Source organism: Leptopilina boulardi, unplaced genomic scaffold (genome assembly GCF_019393585.1).
Source record: "Leptopilina boulardi isolate dan_hultmark-lab unplaced genomic scaffold, ZJU_Lbou_2.1 LbouV2_51, whole genome shotgun sequence".
Lineage (NCBI taxonomy): Eukaryota > Metazoa > Arthropoda > Insecta > Hymenoptera > Figitidae > Leptopilina > Leptopilina boulardi.
The window spans coordinates 2,272,990-2,296,630 of record NW_026137996.1 but is presented as its reverse complement, the minus strand read 5'-3'; the positions used below and the strand labels follow the sequence as shown (position 1 = coordinate 2,296,630).

The 23,641-nt window shown below is 23.0% G+C and overlaps 1 protein-coding gene across 6 annotated transcripts in view; it reads right to left on the bottom strand.

Moving 5' to 3' along the window:
* Positions 1–23,641, bottom strand: part of LOC127289921 (uncharacterized) — a 115,130-nt gene that overhangs the window by 52,251 nt on the left and 39,238 nt on the right. For 2 of the 6 annotated variants that reach the window (XM_051318204.1, XM_051318205.1), the window contains exon 1: positions 3,693–3,846. The exons of the other annotated variants lie outside the window; for them this stretch is intronic. In XM_051318204.1, coding sequence (XP_051174161.1) covers positions 3,693–3,726 — 34 coding nt within the window. In that variant the 5' untranslated portion in view covers positions 3,727–3,846. Of the gene's footprint in view, positions 1–3,692; positions 3,847–23,641 lie in introns of those variants that run through there. 6 annotated transcript variants of the gene reach the window in all.

The following is a 23,641-nucleotide window of genomic DNA, read 5'->3' as shown; positions in this document are numbered from 1 at the left end:
AATAATTTTTTTCAATATTGTACTTGTTTTTTTTAGCAAGAAAAATTTTAATTTGCAATTTCAGTAAATCAGTAATAAAAAGGACACACCCCTTCCTTCTTTACATAACCTGTCAGCATAATTATGGCGAAAGGGAAAAAAAAAAAAACAGTATTGAGGTTTGAAATTTTAGCCACAGGCACATAAATTCCATATATGTTCTACCAAAATTATCTAGATACAAGTTTGAAACTTTGCACTTTGTTTAATATAGAGAAAAAACAATTCTGATAATTTTACAAATTATATAATACTCCCTTTTTTCTAAATTACGTAAATGCATTTTGAATATAAAACAAAATTTATATAAATGAAAATAATAAATATTTACTTCAATTATAGTAATCAATAATCAAGTAATTAATTATTTAAATGAAAATACAAAATTTTAAGGAACACTGAAAAAAAGATTTGGTATTAACAACCAAACGTTTAGTTGGTATTAAGCAATATTAAGCAACCAAAATTTTTTTGTTGAATCAACAAAATTTTGGTTGTCCCAATTAAACTTTAGTTAGGACAACAAAAATCCTTTTTTGCAAATTTTGGTTGTGTCAAATAAATTTTGGAGACAATTAAAATTTTGTTGATTCAACAAAAACATTTTGGTTGCTTAAATACCGCAACCAAACTTTTTGTTGTCAATACCAAACCCATTTTTCAGTGAATGTTTTTAGAAAATTGTTTATATACAAATAAATGGAAATTTTCAGTAACAACATCAGAATGCTTTATTGCAATCATTAAAAATCTTTGATAGGAAGGAAGATTTCGAGATTAGATAAAAAAAAAAAAAAAATACGAACAATGTGCATAATTAGATCAATCATCTGATCAATAATATTTTGTTGAACTTTTTATAAATTATACACTATTGGTTTTTCAAATTGCATTACATTGAAAATAATTGTTTTAAAAAAGATAACTGATGGGTTGGTAATTCTTTGAAATTTTTTTTTTTAGAAAATTACTATTGTTTGCTAATTAAAAATACTTTTATTTCAGGTATTCATTTAGAAAATTCTTATCTCCCTCTATTCATATCTATAAATTTTATGATTATATTCATAAATACTTATCGTAAATGACAATTTCATTTTTAAAAATTCGAATCGAATTTTCATAACTAAATTTTTAAATCTGCAAAATTTCTCATGTTCAAAAAATAATATTCGACTGGATTTTAGCGCCAATTTCAAAATTAAACAATCAGAATTCAAAATTATAAATAAAGTTCTTATTATTATTATTATAATTATTATTTTATATTCTTTAAATTAATATTTACATATCGATATCCATTGGACATATATCCAATGTTTTTAAAAAGGTAACATATATATTATGCAATAAAACTGAATCCAATCGATAATCCTATAAATAATTTACATACGGTAACTCTTTAATATGTTTTATGGCTTTACCTAAACTTAAAACGCTTTCCGTCAAATAAAATCAATGTTAATATTCCTATAAAGAAAACATATTGAAATTATTGGCAGGTAATAAATTAATTATTTATATTGAAATTTCCAAAAGAGTTTGCCATATATAAAAGAAATTGACTCCAAAAAAATACAAAATTATATGATATATATGCTTGCAATAATTACCGGAAAAATGACATGGAAAGAATTATTTAATTTTACACTTCCGCTCTGCCTTTCAATAACAAACAGGAAGCACGAAAGAATTTAATGATCCTGAAAACGTTTAAAATGAAAATTTTTTTTTTTACATATGCGTGAATTTTTTAATTTAATTAAATTAAAATTTACAATACATACTCTGACAGTAATGAATGAACTGTGATTTATAATAAAATATTAAATAGTTTTAAAAAAAAATATGTATAAAAAATATTTGAAATTATCAAATAAATATACAATATATTAGAGTAATTATAATTTAAACGTTTTCCTTTCTAAAACTATTAAGTTCTATTCTGTTAATGAATATTGCACTTAATTTCTCGCAAAACATCACAACCTATAAGGCAGTGAAAACCACAGAATCGGCGAATGATATTTCTTTTAATTAAATTCTCAAGTAACTTAAAAAAAATCAGATTTCTCTTTTCTAATTTATAACACTTGCCACAAGTGAACTTGCGATTCTATTATATGTATATATTGACAGTTAACTAATATATATATTAAAAAATTACAATACAGGAAGTATCTGAATCTAATGATGATTCAAAGTATAAATAAAACTATATAATAAATGGAAGAGAATTTCAAAAAAATTAATTTCTCATTTGGAAAACAAGTTCAAGAGCAATATGCTTCATAAAAATTATTATATCAGAACATATATTTACATAAACCTGTATTAAGATAAAGAAAACTGAAACCCCAGTTCAATGTACCTAAATTTTATAAGCATTGTAAATTATGATAATAATACTAAAATTATTATTATATGATTTTTATATAATCAGAGAAGCGTAAAAGAAATCATAATTAAAAAAAAAAAGAAAAAACCAAATTTCACAATTCTTAAAAAAAAATATAAAGAAAACTACACTCAGAGAAAATAAGATTTCTTTGATTTAAAGAAACCAGTTTCTTTGACTTGTTTTCTTTTACTCAAAATAAAATTTTCTTTGAAACAAAAAGATTATTTTAATTATTTTCTTTCTTTTATTTATAGAAAATTTCTTTGATTCAAAAAAAATTTTCTTTGAATGAAAGAAATTTGTGCATTAAATCGAAGAAATTCTAACATTGGTATATAGGGTCAAAGAAACATTTATTTGAATTAAATAACAAATTTCTTTGAAACGAAGATAATTTTTTTTGTTTAATCAAAGATAATTTGTTTGAAACAAATAAATTTTCTTTTGAATCGAAGAAAAATTTGTCAAAGAAATCTTTTTTCTCGATGTAGCAGAAAAAAAAAAGTTTTACTGTCATATTACATAGAAATGTAAAGTTACGTAAAAGTAATAAGAAAAAGAGCATCACATTATCAACAATAGTTTTCAATTTTTTTTTAATATTGTTACAAAAAATTTATTATACTATGCACAAATTTGTAACATATTTAATTTTACGAGGAATATTAAAATTTTTATGAAATTACATTTTTATTAATAAAATATTTAATATGACGAAAAAAAAAATTTTAAATTCATGGCTAAAATATTTAATTTTATGCAAAATACTTAATTTTTATTATTGAACAATATAATATTTATACTGTTTCTCTGAAAATTAATATAATTTTAAATTTTTGACGTTTATAACAAAAAAAAAAAGAAAAAATTTTTTTTTTTTTCATAAACCACATGCAATAAACAATCATTATCAAATGCACTCACGTGTACATGTGACGCAGGAATGCTTTATTACTGACAACTTATCTTCCGCGCATTGATATTTAATAACATCCTTCGATTTATTTCAAAATATAGGTATAATTTTTATTTTTTGATATTGTCAATGAAAACATTTGTTTACTATAAAAGAGGGTTCAATTTTTTGATTTTAGAAAATTTTAAACAATAATTTTTTTTTTTTGATAAAATTCAAAAATTCAAATAAAACTTTCTAGACAAATAAATTTAGTTTTATTGATAAAAAACAAAATTGTAACTATTAAAAAAATGAAAATATAAATTTGTAGTTTTTTTTTTTTTAATTACATACCAATTTTAGCAGAATTTTCAATAGCTTTCCACATTGTTGAATTGCACGTTGTACTATCAATGATGTTTAAATTAGAAAGCAAAAACAAAATTAAAGAAGCACGTGCAAAATCACTAAAAAAACGAATAATATCACAAAAAATTGCACTGTCACAATTAATTACAATCACAGATGATATAACTAATATTTAATCACTTATCAAGATTTTCTGCCAACAAAATGCAATTGTAAATTTTCGAAATGATTTTTTTCAAAAATTTATTACAAGCGGTGGGTCACGAATTCCAATAAATTTCCACTAAATGTAAATGACAATTTGTCCACATTGAAGATAAATTTCTAATTGATAAATTTTTATTGCACTGATACATTTGTTGTTTACGTTTTGAAGAAAATTTTTAATTTTTGAAAAAAAGAAAACACAAATTTTGCTCCAAAGTTTCGAACTAACCAATAGCACCTTTTAAAGTAAACTAAACTACTGCCTGCCTTTGCTTTTGGGATCGAGAAGGGCTTTCTTTGAAGAAAGTAAAATATAACCTGCGATCTCTGGGAATGGTTGTTGATGGTAAAATGAGGGTTGGGCCTAAAACTCAATTGACGCCTCCAGATGTGAGTAGCTCAATGAACACTGAAGATATTGTCTGAAGGTTCCTCTTCTGTCAACCAAACACGTCAACTTAATGATTAGATCTTTATCAATTATAAAGGCTCGCGACTCACAATCATGTATTTTGTAATGATACAGTAATAAGCGGGACAGTAGCAGATGGTTTTTTTTTTTGAGAAATTTCTTTCAAAAAAAAAAAAAAAATTGCAATATTCGAGTTTGCAAATATTAAAAAAATATTTATTTACTGAAACGCACACTTTTGGAAATTTTGTTTTTTTTTCAAACAATTAATTTTGGAAAATAAAAAGAGTAATTTAAAAATCATTAAAAAAAATTTCAGCTAACATTAACCTTCATTATTAATCTTATCAAATATTTTTATTACATTCCCTTTCAAGTAACAGTTATTCTATTTTTAATGACGTCAAATTATCATATTTCAACCAAAAAAATTATTATTTCACTGTGATTTACAAACACCGTCACTAATTAGTAAATTTTTAATAAAAAAAAAAATTATATTATCAATGAAGAAAATTTTTCTAAATCAAATTAATATTTAATGAATAAAAAAAAGCAAATTATTTAGTGTAGAAAGCATTAAAAAAAGCTGCTTTTGTTGAAAATTAACAAATTTTTATCGAACAGAATTAAAAGTAAAGTAGCCTCTACTTGAAGTCAAAGGAAGCGTGATGAACTAAATTAACCCTGAAGATGACAATAATTATTACACTTAATTCTCAATTAATGCTGTTTTCTGTTCATTACCATTTTATAATTAACTAATTTTGCCATATTCTTAACTTTTTCAAAAGAAGAAATCAGAATTTTTAATCAATAATCCTGTATAAGGAAAAAAATAGATAAAAATAATAAATTATTATAAAAAGCGATAAAAAAAAAATTTCCTCAGATTTTTAATTCTATTATTCAATCATTAAACGAACAAAAAAAAAACACGTGGAAATACATTTTAGTACCAAATTTCTGTACTCTTGGTCTAAATGTCTAAGCTCTGCGGTTTTTGGGGAGAAAACCTCGTTTGAAAATAGAGAAATAAAATTTTCATTAATTGCAAATACAGCAATAATTATTATAACAAAAAGTATCAAAAGAAAGAACTAATTATTATTTTTACTATCGAAAAATAGTCTCATGAAAAAATCATCTTCTTCTTATTGTTGTATAATATAGCGATTAGAAAATATTTTCGAAAATGGTGTGACATTTTAATAATCATTTAATTATTTATGACACTCTTAACTGTGTAAATTCCCTCATCAAAGAACATATTTTCAATACAAAACAAGTGAGATTAAAGGTAAAGATACCTTTTTGGGTTTTTCCTCAACTCTAGTCAATTTCCAACAAATACAAAATTTTCATAGTTCCTAATATTGTGAATGAAATTTTCAAAATGAGGAAACTAAATGCAAGACAGAAAAATAAATGCCATTTTCAAATTTTAAAACTAACTAATACTTATATCCAAAAAATTGTAGGTACACAAATACTAATTCGATGGCATTAAATATGTACGCAGGTATATTTGTATAAGACCCTTTATACAGTTGAGTTTAAGGGCAATACATATATACATACCTGTGAGATTATTATGGGTATTCGGATTGTCAAGTGTTATACCAAATTGTTTGAATACTGCGCGCTTTAAAATTCTATCGTTGAACAAAGATTTTATATTCTCTAACTCTAAAAATTTATTGTACTTAATAAAATTTTTAGAATTTCGAAAATTAGTCTTTATTATATAATTTTTATTTTATTCCCCTTAATGTTATATTAATTTCAAATTATTTGTGCAATTATCTTATTTATTTCTGATTGATTAATTTAAAAATTCGCGCCAAAACAAAATGTTTTTTATTTGCTCTCTAAATCTGAATTAGTAAAAATGTTTACTAATTTAAATTAGTGACTCACTTTTTGCTTTAGAATTAGTTAAATTTTACTAATTTTTAGTAAACGTTACTAATAATTAATAAAATATTACTGATTCAGAAGCAAAAAGTAAGTCACTAATTCAAATTAGTAAACATTTTTACTAATTCAGATTTAGAGAGTGAAACAAAAAAAAAATATATATTTATATTAAATTCTAATGTTTTAAGATAAACCGACACTAATCCATACGCAATTTCTTATCAATACGTACATTCCATGGATTCTTTGCCGTTTCTTGCAATATTTTATTCAGCTGGAAATGTTTACTTGTCATTAAAGGAAAACTTTTTAACTATTACAAGCTCTGTAATCAATATTGATTTAGAGATAAAAATATAAATAAATATTCACAAGGGTATTAATTATATTTTTTAATTATAACTATTCGGGATATATTAATGTCATACCTAATTATATTTGATATAATAAAAAATATTATCTAAAAAGAACATTACAGTAGAACCTGAATAACTTGAGACTTGTCTCACTTATCCAAGTTCGACTGTATATAACTAAAAACGAAAATTAAATTCTTTTCTCTATAAATATATACGAATTTTTTACAGAGAAAATATTTTTTGTACGTTCAAAAAATATTAAATACGTACATAGAAAAACATTTTCTAATCAATTCACAGAAAATTATAATGTATTAAAATAAGCTGCAACGCTTATTATTTTAATCTAATTTTGCTTATTTTAATATCAAAATGGATTAAAATAAGCAAAATTGAATTAAAATAATAAGCGTTGCAGCTTATTTTAATGCCTTTTAATTTTCTCTGTTTACACTTTAATTATTCTTTTAAATATAAAAAAAAAATATTTTGTTTCTTACCCAGATGCGGATGATTATAGATATACGTACAAAAAAAAGGTAACAAGAACAGAAACTCACCTGTAACACAAAAAAAAAATTCTCTTTTATAAAATCTATTTAAAATAATAATTATTATTTCAAAGAATTGAATATTAAATAATTATCATAAATTTTTAATATAAATAAAAATTTTAAATAGCACAATGTCATATGTGTTATCAAGAAATTAAATATAGATATTTATAACATTAAAATTGACGTAAAATAATTATGTGTAAAAAAATGGAAAACTCGGTTTTTTTTCTTGTTCCAAATAATTGCCAACCTGATATGAAATAGAGAGGTAAAACACGTGACTATATATATATTATGTTAAGCCGGATGATCACATACGGAATAAGTGCGTTCATCGTGCATACAAAAGATGACATAATGATTCATCATCTGGATGCCAATGTTATACTTTGGGGTCTTGTCGACTTTGTATTAATCATAACGTCCGTTCAACTGCGACGATGTAAATATTACACCACGCGATAAAACCGGAAACAAAAAAAAAGAAAAAAAAAACCCTCTTCAAATTTGCTTTTAATTAACTTTAATTAAATATTTGCATATTAAAATAATTACCCAATGTTTTGATTCTATTGAGCTCTAATTATAATTAATTATTTTTCAAAAAATTTCCCTTATGAAAATTCTTTTTAAAAAAATAATGTTAAAGCTGAAATGTTTTCAGTATAATGTTTTTTGTATAATATTTTCGCGATTATAGGTAATTTATTATAAGAAATTCATTATAAAATTTATTTCTCAAATAATTATAAAAATATAATTATTAGAGACTCTGTAATGAAATCATTACAATTTTATAATTATGAAAATGTAATTATAGAAAATAAAATTTTTCACGTGCAAAAATTAAAATATTATAAAATTAAAATTATAAAAATTTAATTACAGAAATTAATTAATTTTCTATTTTACTGATAACTATATATTGTTTTGTAATTTTGTATTTTACTGATAACTATATATAGTTATGAGTAAAATAGAAAATTAATTAATTTCTGTAATTAAATTTTTATAATTTTAATTTTATAATATTTTAATTTTTGCACGTGAAAAATTTTATTTTCTATAATTACATTTTCATAATTATAAAATTGTAATGATTTCATTACAAAGTCTCTAATAATTATATTTTTATAATTATTTGAGAAAAAAAAATTTTATAATGAATTTCTTATAATAAATTACCTATAATCGCGAAAATATTATACAAAAAACATTTCAGCTTTAACATTATTTTCTTATAAGGAATTTTCATAAGGGTTTTTAATATTCTAAAGGAAAATAATAATTCTTATAAATTTTAACAATAGTTTGCAATAAGTGTGAAATTAAAAAAAATATATATTTTCCTCATTCATTATTATGAAGATTGTCATCTAAAATTTATATTTTGCGATTTTCTTATATTGAAAAAAAAGGAGATCTTAATCAGATATGGTTGTGGTAATTAAAAAATAATTTACATGACGGAAATAAGCCTAAATGAGGAAGTGAAAAAGTATATATTTAATTGTGTATTAAATATGACCTTTTAGTTTTATATATTGTATATATATATACATAAATGAGAAAATATGAGAATCTTAATAATGAGACATTTTATGCGAACTTATTAGAAGAAATCTGAGCCCTGATGATTGTATTTTTTAAACAACGGTTACAAGGATTAATGTTTTCCATATTCGATATAAATAATGCATAATATAAAAAAAAAATACAAAAGTATAATAATTTCACATACATGAATGTCATTGACTTTTAATTTTTTCTCATTTTTAAATTATTTTATCTAATTTTCCAATTCTTTCATTGTTTTTATTTTTTTGTATAATAATTACAGATTACAAATATAAATATATATATATATCTGAATAATAATTATAGGATGAATAATTCATTTTAAAATATAAAATCGCGAAAGATTTATGACAAGAAAAAAAAAACAGAATAATAAGAATAAAAGAGGAATAATTAATCGAATAATAGGAAAAATCATTTTCTCGTTAGTTGAATGAGATCGAGTTTCTTTATATTTCAACGAAAAATGATTTTTCAATGTTTGAAGTGAAAAAGTCAATGAGTTAGTCTTAAAAATATTTGTTTATAAAAAAAAAAATCATTTTAAGAAATAATTATCCGACAGAAAATAATATTTAAATTTGTTAGTAAAATTAATTATTTAAATTGAATTTAAAAAAAAAATTAACAAAATTGTTTTAAGACATTTTTATAATGAAAAATATTGAATTTTTTTTTTTATATTTTCTAATGGATTTTAATTTGACTTAACAATCTACAGAAACACAATTTTTTTCATAGGGGATGGAAGATTATTGAGTCACACACTTAATATATATATACGAATGAGGAATCAGAATCAAGGATATACAACAATATAACAAATATAATATTTCAACGTCAAAAAGTCTGACATAAAAAGAGTGTTACGAACATATAACACGAATAGAGATTCATAATGGTATATATCAGATTTAAATTTACTCGTCTAAAACAGCTTCTTTGCAACTTTGAATTTTATTTCTAGATATTTTTTCATAACCCCCCGGGCGGTGAATTTCAGCGTTTTACTATTCTTATAATTCTGCATTCTAAATATTTAATTAGAACATTTTTCATAAAATTTTCACAATTATAAAAATTCTATAATGGAATTGAAAAAAAAATTCCACTCTGGAGAAAAAGAAATATTTTAAAAATAAATCTATTTTTCAAAAACAGAAATCAATTATTATTATTATATTTTAAAATATTTAAATTTGTGTGTGAGCACAGCGCATTTGGCAAAAGTTGTAAGCGTCAGAGAAGATTTCTAGGAAATAACAGAAGAAAGGCCACGAACTTGGTTCAGATTTTGGCTTCTTGCCGATATTTTGACTTTGATTTTTTCTTTAAAAAAAAAAAAAAAATATCCCAGACAAATCTCTGAATATAATTTTTTTTATTCTTCAGAAAAACGAATTTCCTATGAAAAGTCATAAGAATTTATTTGCATGTTTTTTGCACATTCAAATTGTAAAAAAAAATATATATATATAAATAAAAATATTTATCATAATTATCACTTATTTGGACAACTAAAAATCGTAAATCACTTTTAAAAATAAAAAAAAACTATTATTTCTTTTTTTTTTACAGAAAAATTTTTTGTAAACACAAAAAATTTAAAGTAAAAAAAAAAATAATAATAATGATGATGAATGATTCATCAATCATAAAAAACGATTTATTAACTAGGATTCTTCTTCAAGTCGTTTATTTAGAAAGTCAAAATTTTCTACGCACATTATTGCTTTTTGTGATTGTTTATGTATTATTTAATGTGCAAAAACATGCGCGGAATGTGTGACTAATTGCACAATTTGAAAATCTTTACAACATTTATATATATATTGTTTTCTATGAAACAAAAGAAGACTATGTAATTTATTTGTCATCCAATAAACACTAATCAATCGAGACAAATTTATTTATTGAGTGAAACAAGTACCTACATATACGATTAAATTGTCTTTTAGTAAATTACGATCATTCACTTTTCTTATAAAATCATTCAAGTTAAATGAATTTCCAACGAATAACAATTTCCATAAAAAAATAAAGTCGATTTTCTTTTTTCAAAAAAAGAAAAAATTATTTAAACTATAAAAAAATTAATTAATAATTTTAATAAATATGTATATTTAAATAAATATTTTTTCAATTTATTATTTCTAAATTATTTTTCTAAAATAATTTCTAAAGTATATTGAAAAATATTATAATATAATAATTTTTCGTATCTGTCTGCAATATATGCTACGTCACTTAAAAAAGTCAAAAATAGAATAAAATTTGTTAAATCAAGAGGGACAAAGATGCAAATTTTGTAAAACGATATCGACGAAAAACGTGACGTCACATTTGTGACGAAACACTTGTTAATAGATGACAATCTTTAACTTTTAAAGTATATTTATCGTTCACAGTTTATTAATATATTAAATGACGTCGTTTCGACGTAAAATGGAAATTAAAAATTTAATTTAAATAATTTCTTTATACAATACGTATTATAAATTATATTACATAAAAAAATTGCGATTTAAATGATAAAAAAAAAATCAATAAAATGAGAAAAAATATAAATATTTCAATAATTTTCTTTTTGATCAATAATTGCAATTGATTGATATATATATATATATATATATATATATTTATTTCTACGGCCATTTCCGTGTTCAATAATTATTCCCACCTCTAATGATCATTTTCTTTTCTCTGATGCTGATTTATTTGATATAATATGATATGATAACAATGTTTTTTCTTTTCAAGACTGATACTGAAGTATAGCAAATATTTGACATTCATAAATCATATAATACGTAAAATCATTTGCAAATATAATTTTGACATTAACGAAAAATTATTTTTTTCGATATTTCCAATTCAATCAAATTTTAACTGATAAAACCACATTAAAAATTTTTGTTAATTAATTCAAATTGTTTCTAGTTTTTTTTCCTTCTTATTATTGATTTAAAATTTTTTTATTAAGTTCATTTATAAATGAGAATCAATTTTTTGGTATAAAAAACAAAAATATTTCCTGATTGAACCGAACTGATTTTTTTGCATATTTGTGTACAAAAATACTCTTTGTGTAAAACAATATCTTATCAAACGTCTTCAAAAAAAAAAAAAAAAATGGATTATATATGATTTATCAAATTATTCAAACATGTAAACGAATTTGCAAATTCAATTTGCAAACACAAACAGATGTATACCTATTTTTACACACGTTTAAATGGGAAATTAATATATCTACCTTATCTGGTTTTATACGTATATATACAATTGAAATTAATAACCGCGTATATACATCTAATAACGATACTGATAAGAACTTAAATTTGTACAAAACTGTAAGAAATAAAAACAAAAAAATGTAAAACATCTTTAAATTAAGATGTCAGCGCAGAAATTTGAGATGAAAAAATGTCTATACAGAAAATGATAACGTTTTATCTATTAGGTACATAAAGATATAATTCAAAAATATATATTAAAAATCATCTTAGAAATTGGGTTAATGAATTTTTGATAATGGATAGTAATTTTGCACTTAAATATAGTGGAAAAATAATATTTTTCCTATATTAAACTGTTGAAAATTTTTTTAAAAAAATTTCAAAAATCTACAAAAAATGTTTATTACGTGAAATTTACGTATATAATATAATATTATGCACACGCGAGAAAGTTCGTCATCACCATTCACATGTGTTATAATAAGTTTATATTAGTATGTTAATAACTTTCTTCTAAACCAAAAATTATGTATAATTTCGTAACTATTTTTTTTTTTACATCAACTATAGATATATAATAATTTTTAAAAAAAATATACTAATTTTCACAAATCAGTGTTAAAATTCTAAAAAAACATTGTAAAAAAAATGTTAGAAATATATATTAATTTTCATTATCTGATCAGACTTCTTTTTTTATTTTCTTATCAAAATGGGTTTTTAGGGTAAATTAAAATGTCGCGGGGAAATTAAATCATTTTATAAAGGAGTGGTATATATATCTAAAAATCAAAAGTACCGCCAGTGAAAGTGAATCGTGCACGTGACTAACATTGTTCATTCGCAAAAATAAGCACGCACATTTCTATACGTGTTTCTGTTTTTATATTTTATCTGTCACATTTATCTTTCATATATATCTATATATAAACGTCTTTAAATATTTTTATATTTTTATTACGTATACAAAAAAAAGCCCACATTTGTTAGAAATATTGCAACAATAATTATATATATTTAATTTAAAAATTGATTTATCAATTATAAATCCGATAATAATAAATTAAATAGAAATTTAATAGTAATTTAAGATAAGTATTACAACAAAAACAAAACAACAAAAAAACAAGATATGTCTATTTTGTTCAATATTGTTTTAATATTGAACATGAATATTAAAATAAAAATTGACGCAAAAAATATTTTTCTGCAAAATTTCACGGAAAATTCTATAAAATTGCGATACGTAATTCGATTTAATTTATGAATTGTACTATGATTCATGGACTACAATAATTTAAATTAATTAAAAAACAAAACGCAATAACCTAGTGTATTATTTATTTAACTTTATATAAAATATGTTTATATACTTTTTCAATTATTTCATTTGCGAAACTATTTCACACTAAAAAAGAAATCTTGATTTCAGCCTATTTTTGAGGCTGAATTTAAGGTGTAAACGGAGTCAGACCAATTAAAAAAGGACAGACTTATGCAAAATATATGGGCTTAATTTAAGGTGTAAACGGTTTAAGACTTTGTTTTTACTGTGTTATTATATTGTTTTTTTTTAAACTAAAATAGCGTAGATAAATTTTAAAATATGCGAATAGAACAATGCAAATGTCTTTTTACTCTTCACACAGGTAATAAAGTGAAAAATTACGATTTACGGATAGAAATCTTGATATCTTTAAACTCCGTGTCTGATAATGTTAATACGCTTTAAGTAAACACATTTGAATATTTAGTTAAAGCTTTTTTTGTCTTCAAAATTCTTCATTTACAAAAAATATAAAAAAAACAAAAAAATATAAAAAACAAAAAAATACAAAAAAATATACAAAAAAAAAAAAATTATACGAAAAAACACCAACATTCAAATGTGACCACTCATTTGTTTAATTATAAAATTTGCACATTTATCATTTTATTCGCGTGTCATGAAATAGAGATTTTAAAAAGGGGATTTCCATTCTTCGCAAAAGATTACAAATCATATAGTACGCAGCTATATATTAATCTGATTATAATTTTTATAAAAATCATTGAATTAACGTTATATACATAAAAAATGAAATATTTGAACATTTGTTATACGAAAAATTTTAATGAAGATTTGTTTTAAAAAACCATTTTTTTTATCAATCATATAACTGAATTTTGAAAATGAATAAATCCAAAAAGATGTATAGAAAAAAATAGGAAGTGTGAATCAAAAATTAAAAAGACGAAAGTACATATGGAAATTAGGGAAGAGAAAAGGAGAAAGTAAAAAAAATGACAAAATAGGGAATGGAAATTGGAATAATAAAGTGCAATGTCAGAAAAATTATGTAATAATACAACCAAAAAAAAATTGATTTAATCAAAATTATGTAGTAAAAAAAATTATGTAATAAAAAATTATTAAAAATTGCTAAAATTAAAATTATAAAAAATTGTAATGTCTTGCTTCAAAGAAAAAAAAAGTCTTTTGCTTTAAAAAAAAAAAAGAACAAAAATTGACTGACTTTGTATAACACAAAGTTATCACTATAATATATAATTTGTTTGGAATTTTTGTTCTAATTCCACTAAGTGGTCAATCGACAAGTTTTTCAAGAGAGATCAATCTTCTGAGAAGAAGATATTGCATACAGGTATTTTGTGACGTCACTCTTTATCGTCAAGTATAAATGTCTATACATTTATCGCGTAAATCTCACGTTATTTTCATCCTTTTCCAGGTTTACACATCGACAGAATGTTAATCTCATTTATAAGTGATAAGAAGAAGCTATAGTGATCTCTATATATACGTATTCAGAAGAATTGTGATAATTTCTTGTTTCAGAAATAGTATTTTCTTCTCGCGATTAAAACACACGCGGTCATTTAAGAAAAAAAAAAATTACTTTTTCTTTTTTTTTTATTACAAAATTCTTATTATTCTATATTTTAAAATTTGGTTTAAAAAGAAAATTTATAGTGCCTATCTTGATAGAAATATACATTCATGATGACAAAGCATATATACTATAAAGTGTAAATCAATTTTGTCATATGTAAAATCTTTAAATACATAGAAGAGATAAGTATAGCTCAATTTTAAAACTCATCACGAGTGAATCTTCCAACATTTATTAATAAAAAAAAAAATTGTCGAAAAGATAATTTTTTCATGACTTATAATATTCTTTTTAAATATTTTTTCAAATTTATAATAAAGAAGAAAAATAATAAGTAAAAAATCAAATAAAATTTAATAAAGTAAATGTATGGAGAGTTAATAAATTTTACATAAAGGAAGTTGAGAAGAGGACAACTAACTTCCGGTAGAAAATATCATTACTCAAGAACAGATGTTGAAGAGCAAAATATGTCCTGACACGCAATTTATTGACCACGACTGAAAATTCGAAAAAAAAAACTTTCTTTAAGAAAAATTCAAGAATACATCTGCTCTTCTTTTTTTGTCTACTTTAACTTTAATTCAAAATAATGTATTAAATTTATCACAATTTAACATAAAAACGCACAATTATTTTACGTACTTTTTTTTCTCAATAAATTTAGTTAAAAAAAATTTGTTTCTTAATTTATGTTTCAAATATACTGACACGAATTTCTATACAGTAGCGAGTAATAAAAGTAACAAAAAAAAAAATTGAAAATTAGGTAATATCCTGAGAAACCAGTTTTTAACGTGCATTTGGTCACGTCATGTCGATGATCTCTTCAAGAGTTTGGCGCTCTTGAAAATTTTATAAAGAAAAATATTTTTTTTTATAAAGTTAAGAGCAAAAAAAAAAAACGTATAAATTTTTGGAGAATCTTTATAGAATAGTTTTTTTTATTTATATATATATATATATATATATATATATATATAAAGAGAGAGAGAGAGAGTCGAATCATAGTTAATAAAATAATATAATGAAAAAATCCGGAATTAAAATTATGATCTTGAAGTTTTTATTAATTTTATTTACATAACTCAAGGATAAGATTTACACAGGTGTTTTAATCTGATAAAGTCTAGACTCTAGAATATAATCGATCAATATAAACGTTTGCTTGGAATTTTTTTTTTCTTTTTTTTAGTAAATTTAGAAATAAATTAAAAAAGAAAGAAGTAAAATTTTAACAATTTTAGGAAACATTTTGTAAGACCTTTAATACCTGACCTTTTAATAAAAAAAAAGACTCATTAAAAGCTCTTTGTATTTTTAAGGGTAAATCTATTTTTAAACATAGAGAAAATCGTATAATTCAAAAAAAGGACAAAATATATAGATAAATTCTCAAAAATTTAGAAAAAAAAGAAATAGTCCATAATTTGGAGAGAAATATTTTTAACAATTTCCACTTATATTTTTTTGCGTGTCAAAATTTGACAAAAGAGAAATCGCTATACGCATAACTCATATTATAGGTATATTAAACAAAGATACTTTTGTTTTAAACGGAACGATTTCTCGCAAATGAAATAAAAAAAGAGAAAATCCAAAGTGACTCGGAATGGAGCCAAGACAATTTTTTAAAAATAATTGCTCAGCTTACAAATAGTATATATATATATATATATATATAAGCAGCACGAGACTCAACAGTTCGATTGAAAAAATAAAAAAGAATCGAGGTTACTGGACTTACAATAAAAAAAAATAAAAAAAAAAAAACAGGAAGCCTACAGCCAAAAGTTTGAAATTGAATCGAAAAAAAAACGAAACCGGTAGACGTTTTTCATTTGAAAAAGATCTATTTCTAGTTGTTAAAAATATAGCAAAAAATCCAATTTTGAATCGTAGAAATTTATAAATAACAATTTACCTAATTATCAAAATGCGACGGAATAAAAATAATATAAATATAATATTCAAAAATATTCATCCATAATTTTGCTCTAAATATAAATTACTAATGCCATCTTGTGTTGATGAAGAACACTTTGATGATAAATACTCTCAAGATATACAACAAATTTTTATTTGAAGACAATTTAAAAACAATAATTTTCAAAAATTCCATTTTTTAACAATTATGACCTCATTTCGATTTTCTTGTTTTTTTTTATTCCAATCATTTTTTTTTTTTTAAGTAGGTGGAATATGATCAAGTATGACAAAGTAAAAGCATATAGTGATCAGTAAAGAGAAAAAATATATATATATGAAAATTATCGAGTTCCTGCACAGCATGAAGACAATTAGTTTATAGAGATTGCAAATAGACTTTTGAAAGACAGATATTCTCTAATATAGAGGAAACTAAGTTGTTAAAGTGTTAAATAACCTTGTGATAATATTTTAAAACTATAAACAATCATCAACCCTTTATATATTTCAGAATCAAATTTTCCATTCAAAAAAAAAAATGCTTTAAAACAAAAAATAAATTAAAAATATTAATGGTGAACAAAATTTATTGTTCATTAACAACAATTATATAGTATATTAGATTTTAAAAGGCACATATTTATCAGAAATAATAATAATAATAACAATTATTTTTTTTTTATTAATATTATTATTATCTCTTCATCTACCTCAAGGCTTGTGTTAAACTTTAAAACCATTTCTCTAGAAAATTTGTTTAGCTTTAAATTCAGGACAAAAACAAAAACCGCACTTGTTTACAACACACGTATCTAATTTATTATTTTCCCTGTATTTAAAGTGAAAATGCATTATCGACAAACTGGTTTCGTTTATCAATTTTTATAATTATTAAAGTTGAACACTTATTAATGTCGTGTATATATATATATACATATAATGAAGCTGAAGAAAACTGCGTAAATGTTTATAGAATTGCAATTAAAATTATGACAACCTTTATGGTTTTTTTTTTAAAGATGTAAAAATTATGAAATCAACGAAACACTATATATAGATAAACTAGAATTATATAAAAGAGTGAAACATTTGAAATATATAATCAAGTTCTGATGTATTCTTTGCGCAAGGTTTTAAAAATTATAATAATTTTCTTTTGTTCAAAATAAATAAATATATATATATATACTTTTTTCAGATCATTATAATATTTATATAAAGATAATTACTAATTTAATAGACCGTTACATGTCAATGCCTCAAATGAAGCGATTTAAATTGATTACGAAAGAACTTGAAGGCTAATGATAAGTTATATTGTTAAAAGAAAATACATTGTAATCCGGAAATGCATTTTATGACTTTTCAAAAAACGTGCGTTATGATAAGAATATATTTGTTGTGAATATATGTATTTTTCATTTTTTAAAAAAAAAAGATAATAACTTTTTTCACTATTGAACAGTGAAAAATTTTGCAAAAAGAGACAGTAAAAAAAAATAATTAAAAATTTAATTTTGTTACATGTAACATAATAAATAAAAATGTTATTTATATACAGATAACGAAATTTATATTAAATCTATTTTAATAAATGACAATTTCCTTTAAAAATTTATAAACGTATTTTTATCTTTATAGTCATTATATGTCATTAACAGTTGAGTAAATTTATATGTATCAACTAATTTATTCGGTGAAAATTTCAGTTTAATATATCATTTCTCAGTTTTAAGCTTATTGTCAGATATAGGTGGAATTTTTCAATGAATTTACCTGATGACGTTATAACGTGTCACAGATATAAATTTATATATATATATATATAATTCCATAAAAAAAAAAACAGAGGAATTTTTCAGAATTAATTTTTAACATTGTTCATTTTTTAACAATACAATTGTGACAAACATATATACATTTATAATCGCATCATTTTCGATTTTCTTTTATATTAATGAATATAGCTGTTTTTTTTATTGTTATTGTCGGAAGAGAATCATAAAAAAAAAATTGATAAAAACACGGAAAAAAAAGAAAAAGTAATTTTTACTACTTTCATATAGTAAAACGCGGGAACTGTCCAAAGTTTCTGCGCATTTCTGACAACTTTTACTCCAAAAATAGTAAAATTTACTATTTTATAATTTTACTGTTCCGTAGTAATTTTTACTATTTCTGGAGTAAATTTTACTGTTCCATAGTAATTTTACTGTTCCGTAGTAATTTTTACTATTTCTGGAGTAAATTTTACTATTTTTTTTACTCCAAAAATAGTAAAATTTACTATTTTATAATTTTACTGTTCCGTAGTAATTTTTACTATTTCTGTAGTAAATTTTACTATTTTTTTACTCCAAAAATAGTAAAATTTACTATTTTATAATTTTACTGTTCCGTAGTAATTTTTACTATTTCTGGAGTCAATTTTACTATTTTTTTTACTCCAAAAATAGTAAAATTAACTTTTTTATAATTTTACTGTTCCGTAGTAATTTTTACTATTTCTGGAGTAAATTTTACTATTTTTGGAGTAAAAGTTGTCAGAAATGCGCAGAAACTTCGGACAGTTCCCGTTTTACTATGAAAATAGTAAAAATTCTTTTTTTTCCGTGATTGTATTCATAAAGAATGAAAACTAAAACTTATGGACAAATTACGTATTAACAACAATAAAAAAAAATCTCGTAAAATTTAATAAAGTAATTACACAATTATATTGGTGCATTGACATTTCTGATAGAAGAAGAAGAAGAAGAATATAACGAAGAAAAAGAAGATAATGGTAATGAATGTACAAATTGTCCTTGTCCTTTTAATAGGTAAAAGTTTAAAAGAGGCTTCAACACGGAAGTTCTTTAGTTAAAATTAACTATCCCACAAAAGTGACAGTGTCAATGCAATTGAAAAATCCTCACGTCAAAGGCCTCGTCAGAAAACACCAATTCTATACAACAATAATGCAAAAACTCTCAAGGAAACAACTGGTTATCCGTGGGAAGTTTGTAAACGCACTATCAAGCATAACGACCTTGAACTTGGTTATATAGCAACGGAAAACCACAAAAAAAAAAAATTAGAACCAGAATGTTTTTTTTTCTATTATTCAAAATTAGATTCACTTTGTTTATAATTTTTTTGTTTTTTGAGAACAAGATTTTTAAAACGATAAATTTTTCTTATTTCAACGATTCAAAACTAGATAAGAACCAAACTTCCTGGTATCAAATTTTGCACTAATCAATCAAGAGAAGAACAAAAAATTCGTTTATGATAGAACAATTTTCATTTTTTATTTATTTCATTAAAAAAAAAATGAATTAAACATACTTATAAAAACAGAATAAAAGTAACATTAAAACAAATTAACTTTAACTATTTAAAAAAATAATTTCCGTTGTCAAAATGTAAGTTTTTATGACTTTTACTCGATTATAATTTTTTTTTTTTTTTTTCATTGAACGAAGCTACAACAGAAGTTATGAGGCATAAAATAAAACGGTTCAAAGAGTAAGATACACATTTTACAAGACTTCCGTGCTAAGAAAAACTGTTAAAGTCAATCAAAAAATATATATTTATAATAATTATATTCAATAATACGGTGATAAATTAATTATACTTCTGTTTATATAAAAAAAAAACTAAATCAAAAAATTATTTTCCCTCTCATTTTATATTTGATTCAAAAACCATAAATTTCACACTTTAATAAAATAAACATTAAAATAAAAAATTAATATATCTGAAAAATTATTTTACGCATTAAATTGAAGTTGTATATATATATATATATATATATATATGCTTTAAGTGTAAACTGCGATGAGATGTAATGTACAAAAAAGATTTTTCAAAGATAAGACAACCTCGGGATTATGATGTTCTCGAGGTTGAAAAAAAATTTCGTTATCGAATAAACAATTGGAAACTATTTTAATACAAAATGAGAGAAGACATTTTTCATATATTCACAGATATTTGTCATCAGGTAAAAAATATTTGAAAAAAAAGGGGGAAAAATATCTAAGATTTGCAATTTAAACTCATACTATACAGTGTACACACTATTTATTACAATGTAATTGAGTTTCAATTAAAGTGAACTATTATCATAATCTACTTTCATTTTCACCACACAACTAACGTATTATTCAAATTCACTACCATGTTGATTTGCATTGAAAATTATTATGCAAAATTCGTTTCATATATACGAAATTAGTTACAATTTATACTAATATTTTTTTTTTAAAAAGTCAACGGATAATTATATATCAAATTAAATTTTCTTAGTCTTGATTATTAAAATTGTATAAAAACATATTAATTTGAAATTTATACAATGCATATTCATAAATTTATATATATATATATTTCTATATTTGCGCAATATTTTATTTTATGAACATATTGCTTTCGTCATAAAGTTAAAGAAAAAAAAAAATTTTTAACTTCTTTTTGCAAATAACTTCAATAATTTCGCTTTGAAATTTTCAATTAACTGAAACAAAAAGTAATTATCATGAAAAAAAGATAAGCAGATAAAAAAAACTACGTCAAAAAAAAAAAAAACAACCTAATGAATGCAATTTTAGTATATTAAAAATTCAAAAACTTAGAGAAACATAAATAATCGAATTATGGAGCAGATAAAACGTTACGAAGTCTTTCGAATAATTAGTTGCATTGTTTCATTTGTTTTGATTCAAGATCAACGCCTACATTTCCGTTTGTATGATCTCATTTTTTCTTTTTTTTTTTTTTATGAATGTACAAATTTTTGAAAATAGATTAAAAATAAATGTTTCACTTTATAATATCTTTATCTAAATTCATGATTCAAATCCCAGGAGAATATATATAAATGCACATAATAAAATCGAATCCTTTCGATTCGGTCAAAGTCGTTTTATGATGAGTCATATGAAATGTGCATATATAATTATTCCGCGAATAGTTGAATTCATGAATATAAGAAAAAAAAATAATTCTCATCATCAATCCAAAGTTCAAAATATCCAAAGTGAATTAGAAATCTTGATTCAAAACGAAGAAATGGACAAAAAAAAATTGTTTTTGCCAATGAGAATATTTTCAAATTCATTATCAGTAGAGGAAAAAAACTATTTAGTACAACTGTAAAGCTCAACATTATTCTATTTGTCATAAGAAATTAAAATAAAAAAAAATTCTAATATGTAACAGCTGCACGTGAAAACAACGAAGATTAAAAGTGTTTTATATTCAAAAATATCTTTGAGATAAAACTTTACAAAACTGATTCACAAGACATAATACACTTTGTCTATCACCTGAAGTGACATAACTAGAAAACAAGACGGATTATCAAGACAAGATTTTCCACTTGAGATCGTATTCAAGAGAACAAATAGAATGATTAATGCGAAATGTTCTTTATTAAATTGTCAAGCCACAGAGTCCAAAAAAAAAAAAAAAAAAAAAAAATGAAATTATACTTGTCAAAATGTCAGTAACTTTAGTTCAGAGGAAAAAAATCATAGTCATTGTTTCAAATTAGATTTGTTACATGAGCAGAAGAATTTTATTTCAAGTTGACATGCGACAAGTAATAATTTAGAATTGAAATTATCCTATATAATGTTACGTCTCAAATAGAGAAATAACTAAAGAAATAATATTTTATTTTATTTGTGGCCGCTCGGTGATTCAGTGAATTCCTGTTTCATTTACAGAGCAAAAGGCTCTGAGCTAAGGGTACAGGAAAGAAAGAGAATAGTGATTTTTAATGACAAGGTTACAAATTTATTTAGACAAACATTTAGAGTTATAAAATTGATCTTTGAGAGAGAGTATCCTGAAGCAACCATTCTTGAAATAAGGGGAAATCAGCATTCCACTTGAAAATTTAGATGTAAGATGTATGAAAAAGGACCACTGCTGTGTCCTAATTATGATAGGAACTTCTGGTACCAGATATAGTTTGAGAGCTCACAGGAAGGTTGACGGGCCTTGGTGATGACCACAGGTCCGGAGTTCAGTTGATTGAATCAGCTCTTCTTGACGTAGAAAATTTTAACACTTGACACAGAGATTCTTCTAAGTCGAACTTGAGTATGAAATCGAGCAGAGTAACAACGCTTGTACTAGATTTCGTATGTGAACTGGTACCAAATATGAAGTAGAAGTAACGTGTATGATGAAAAGTTCTGAACTGGTAGATGTTACACGTATGAAGATGATTTGAGAACTAGTTGATGTTATACGTATGAAGAGGATCCCAGAACTAGTAGATGTTATACGTATGAAGATGTTTTGAGAACTGGTTGATGTTATACGTATGAAGAGGATTCCAGAACTAGTTGATGTTATACGTATGAAGAGGATCCCAGAACTAGTTGATGTTATACGTATGAAGAGGATCCCAGAACTGGTTGATGTTATACGTATAAAGAGGATCCCAGAACTGATCTCTCCATGAAAATGTAGCCCTTTTATACTGAGTTTTCGTAAGAGAATAGATAAAATTTTATTGTCCTACTATATATTTTCACCCTAATTTTGGAAGTCAAAGTTCAGTCCTTCTCTCTCAGTTGAACGTAAAAAGGGGGGTGTGAACCAGCTTCTTCAGGATACGAAAGTATGACTATGATTATTTGCAGCTGTACTCTTCTAATGTGGTGATACCACAGGGGTTCGTCACATAGGATAATTGGAAAGAGCGCATTTATTACATCGTTTGATTTTAGCACAGGGAAAATTAGAAAGGGATCATTTTGTTTTGTGGGGGTGTGAGCTCTTCTGGTATCATAAAAGATTTCTCGCTTCTATTTGTATGTATACAGAAATAGAAATAC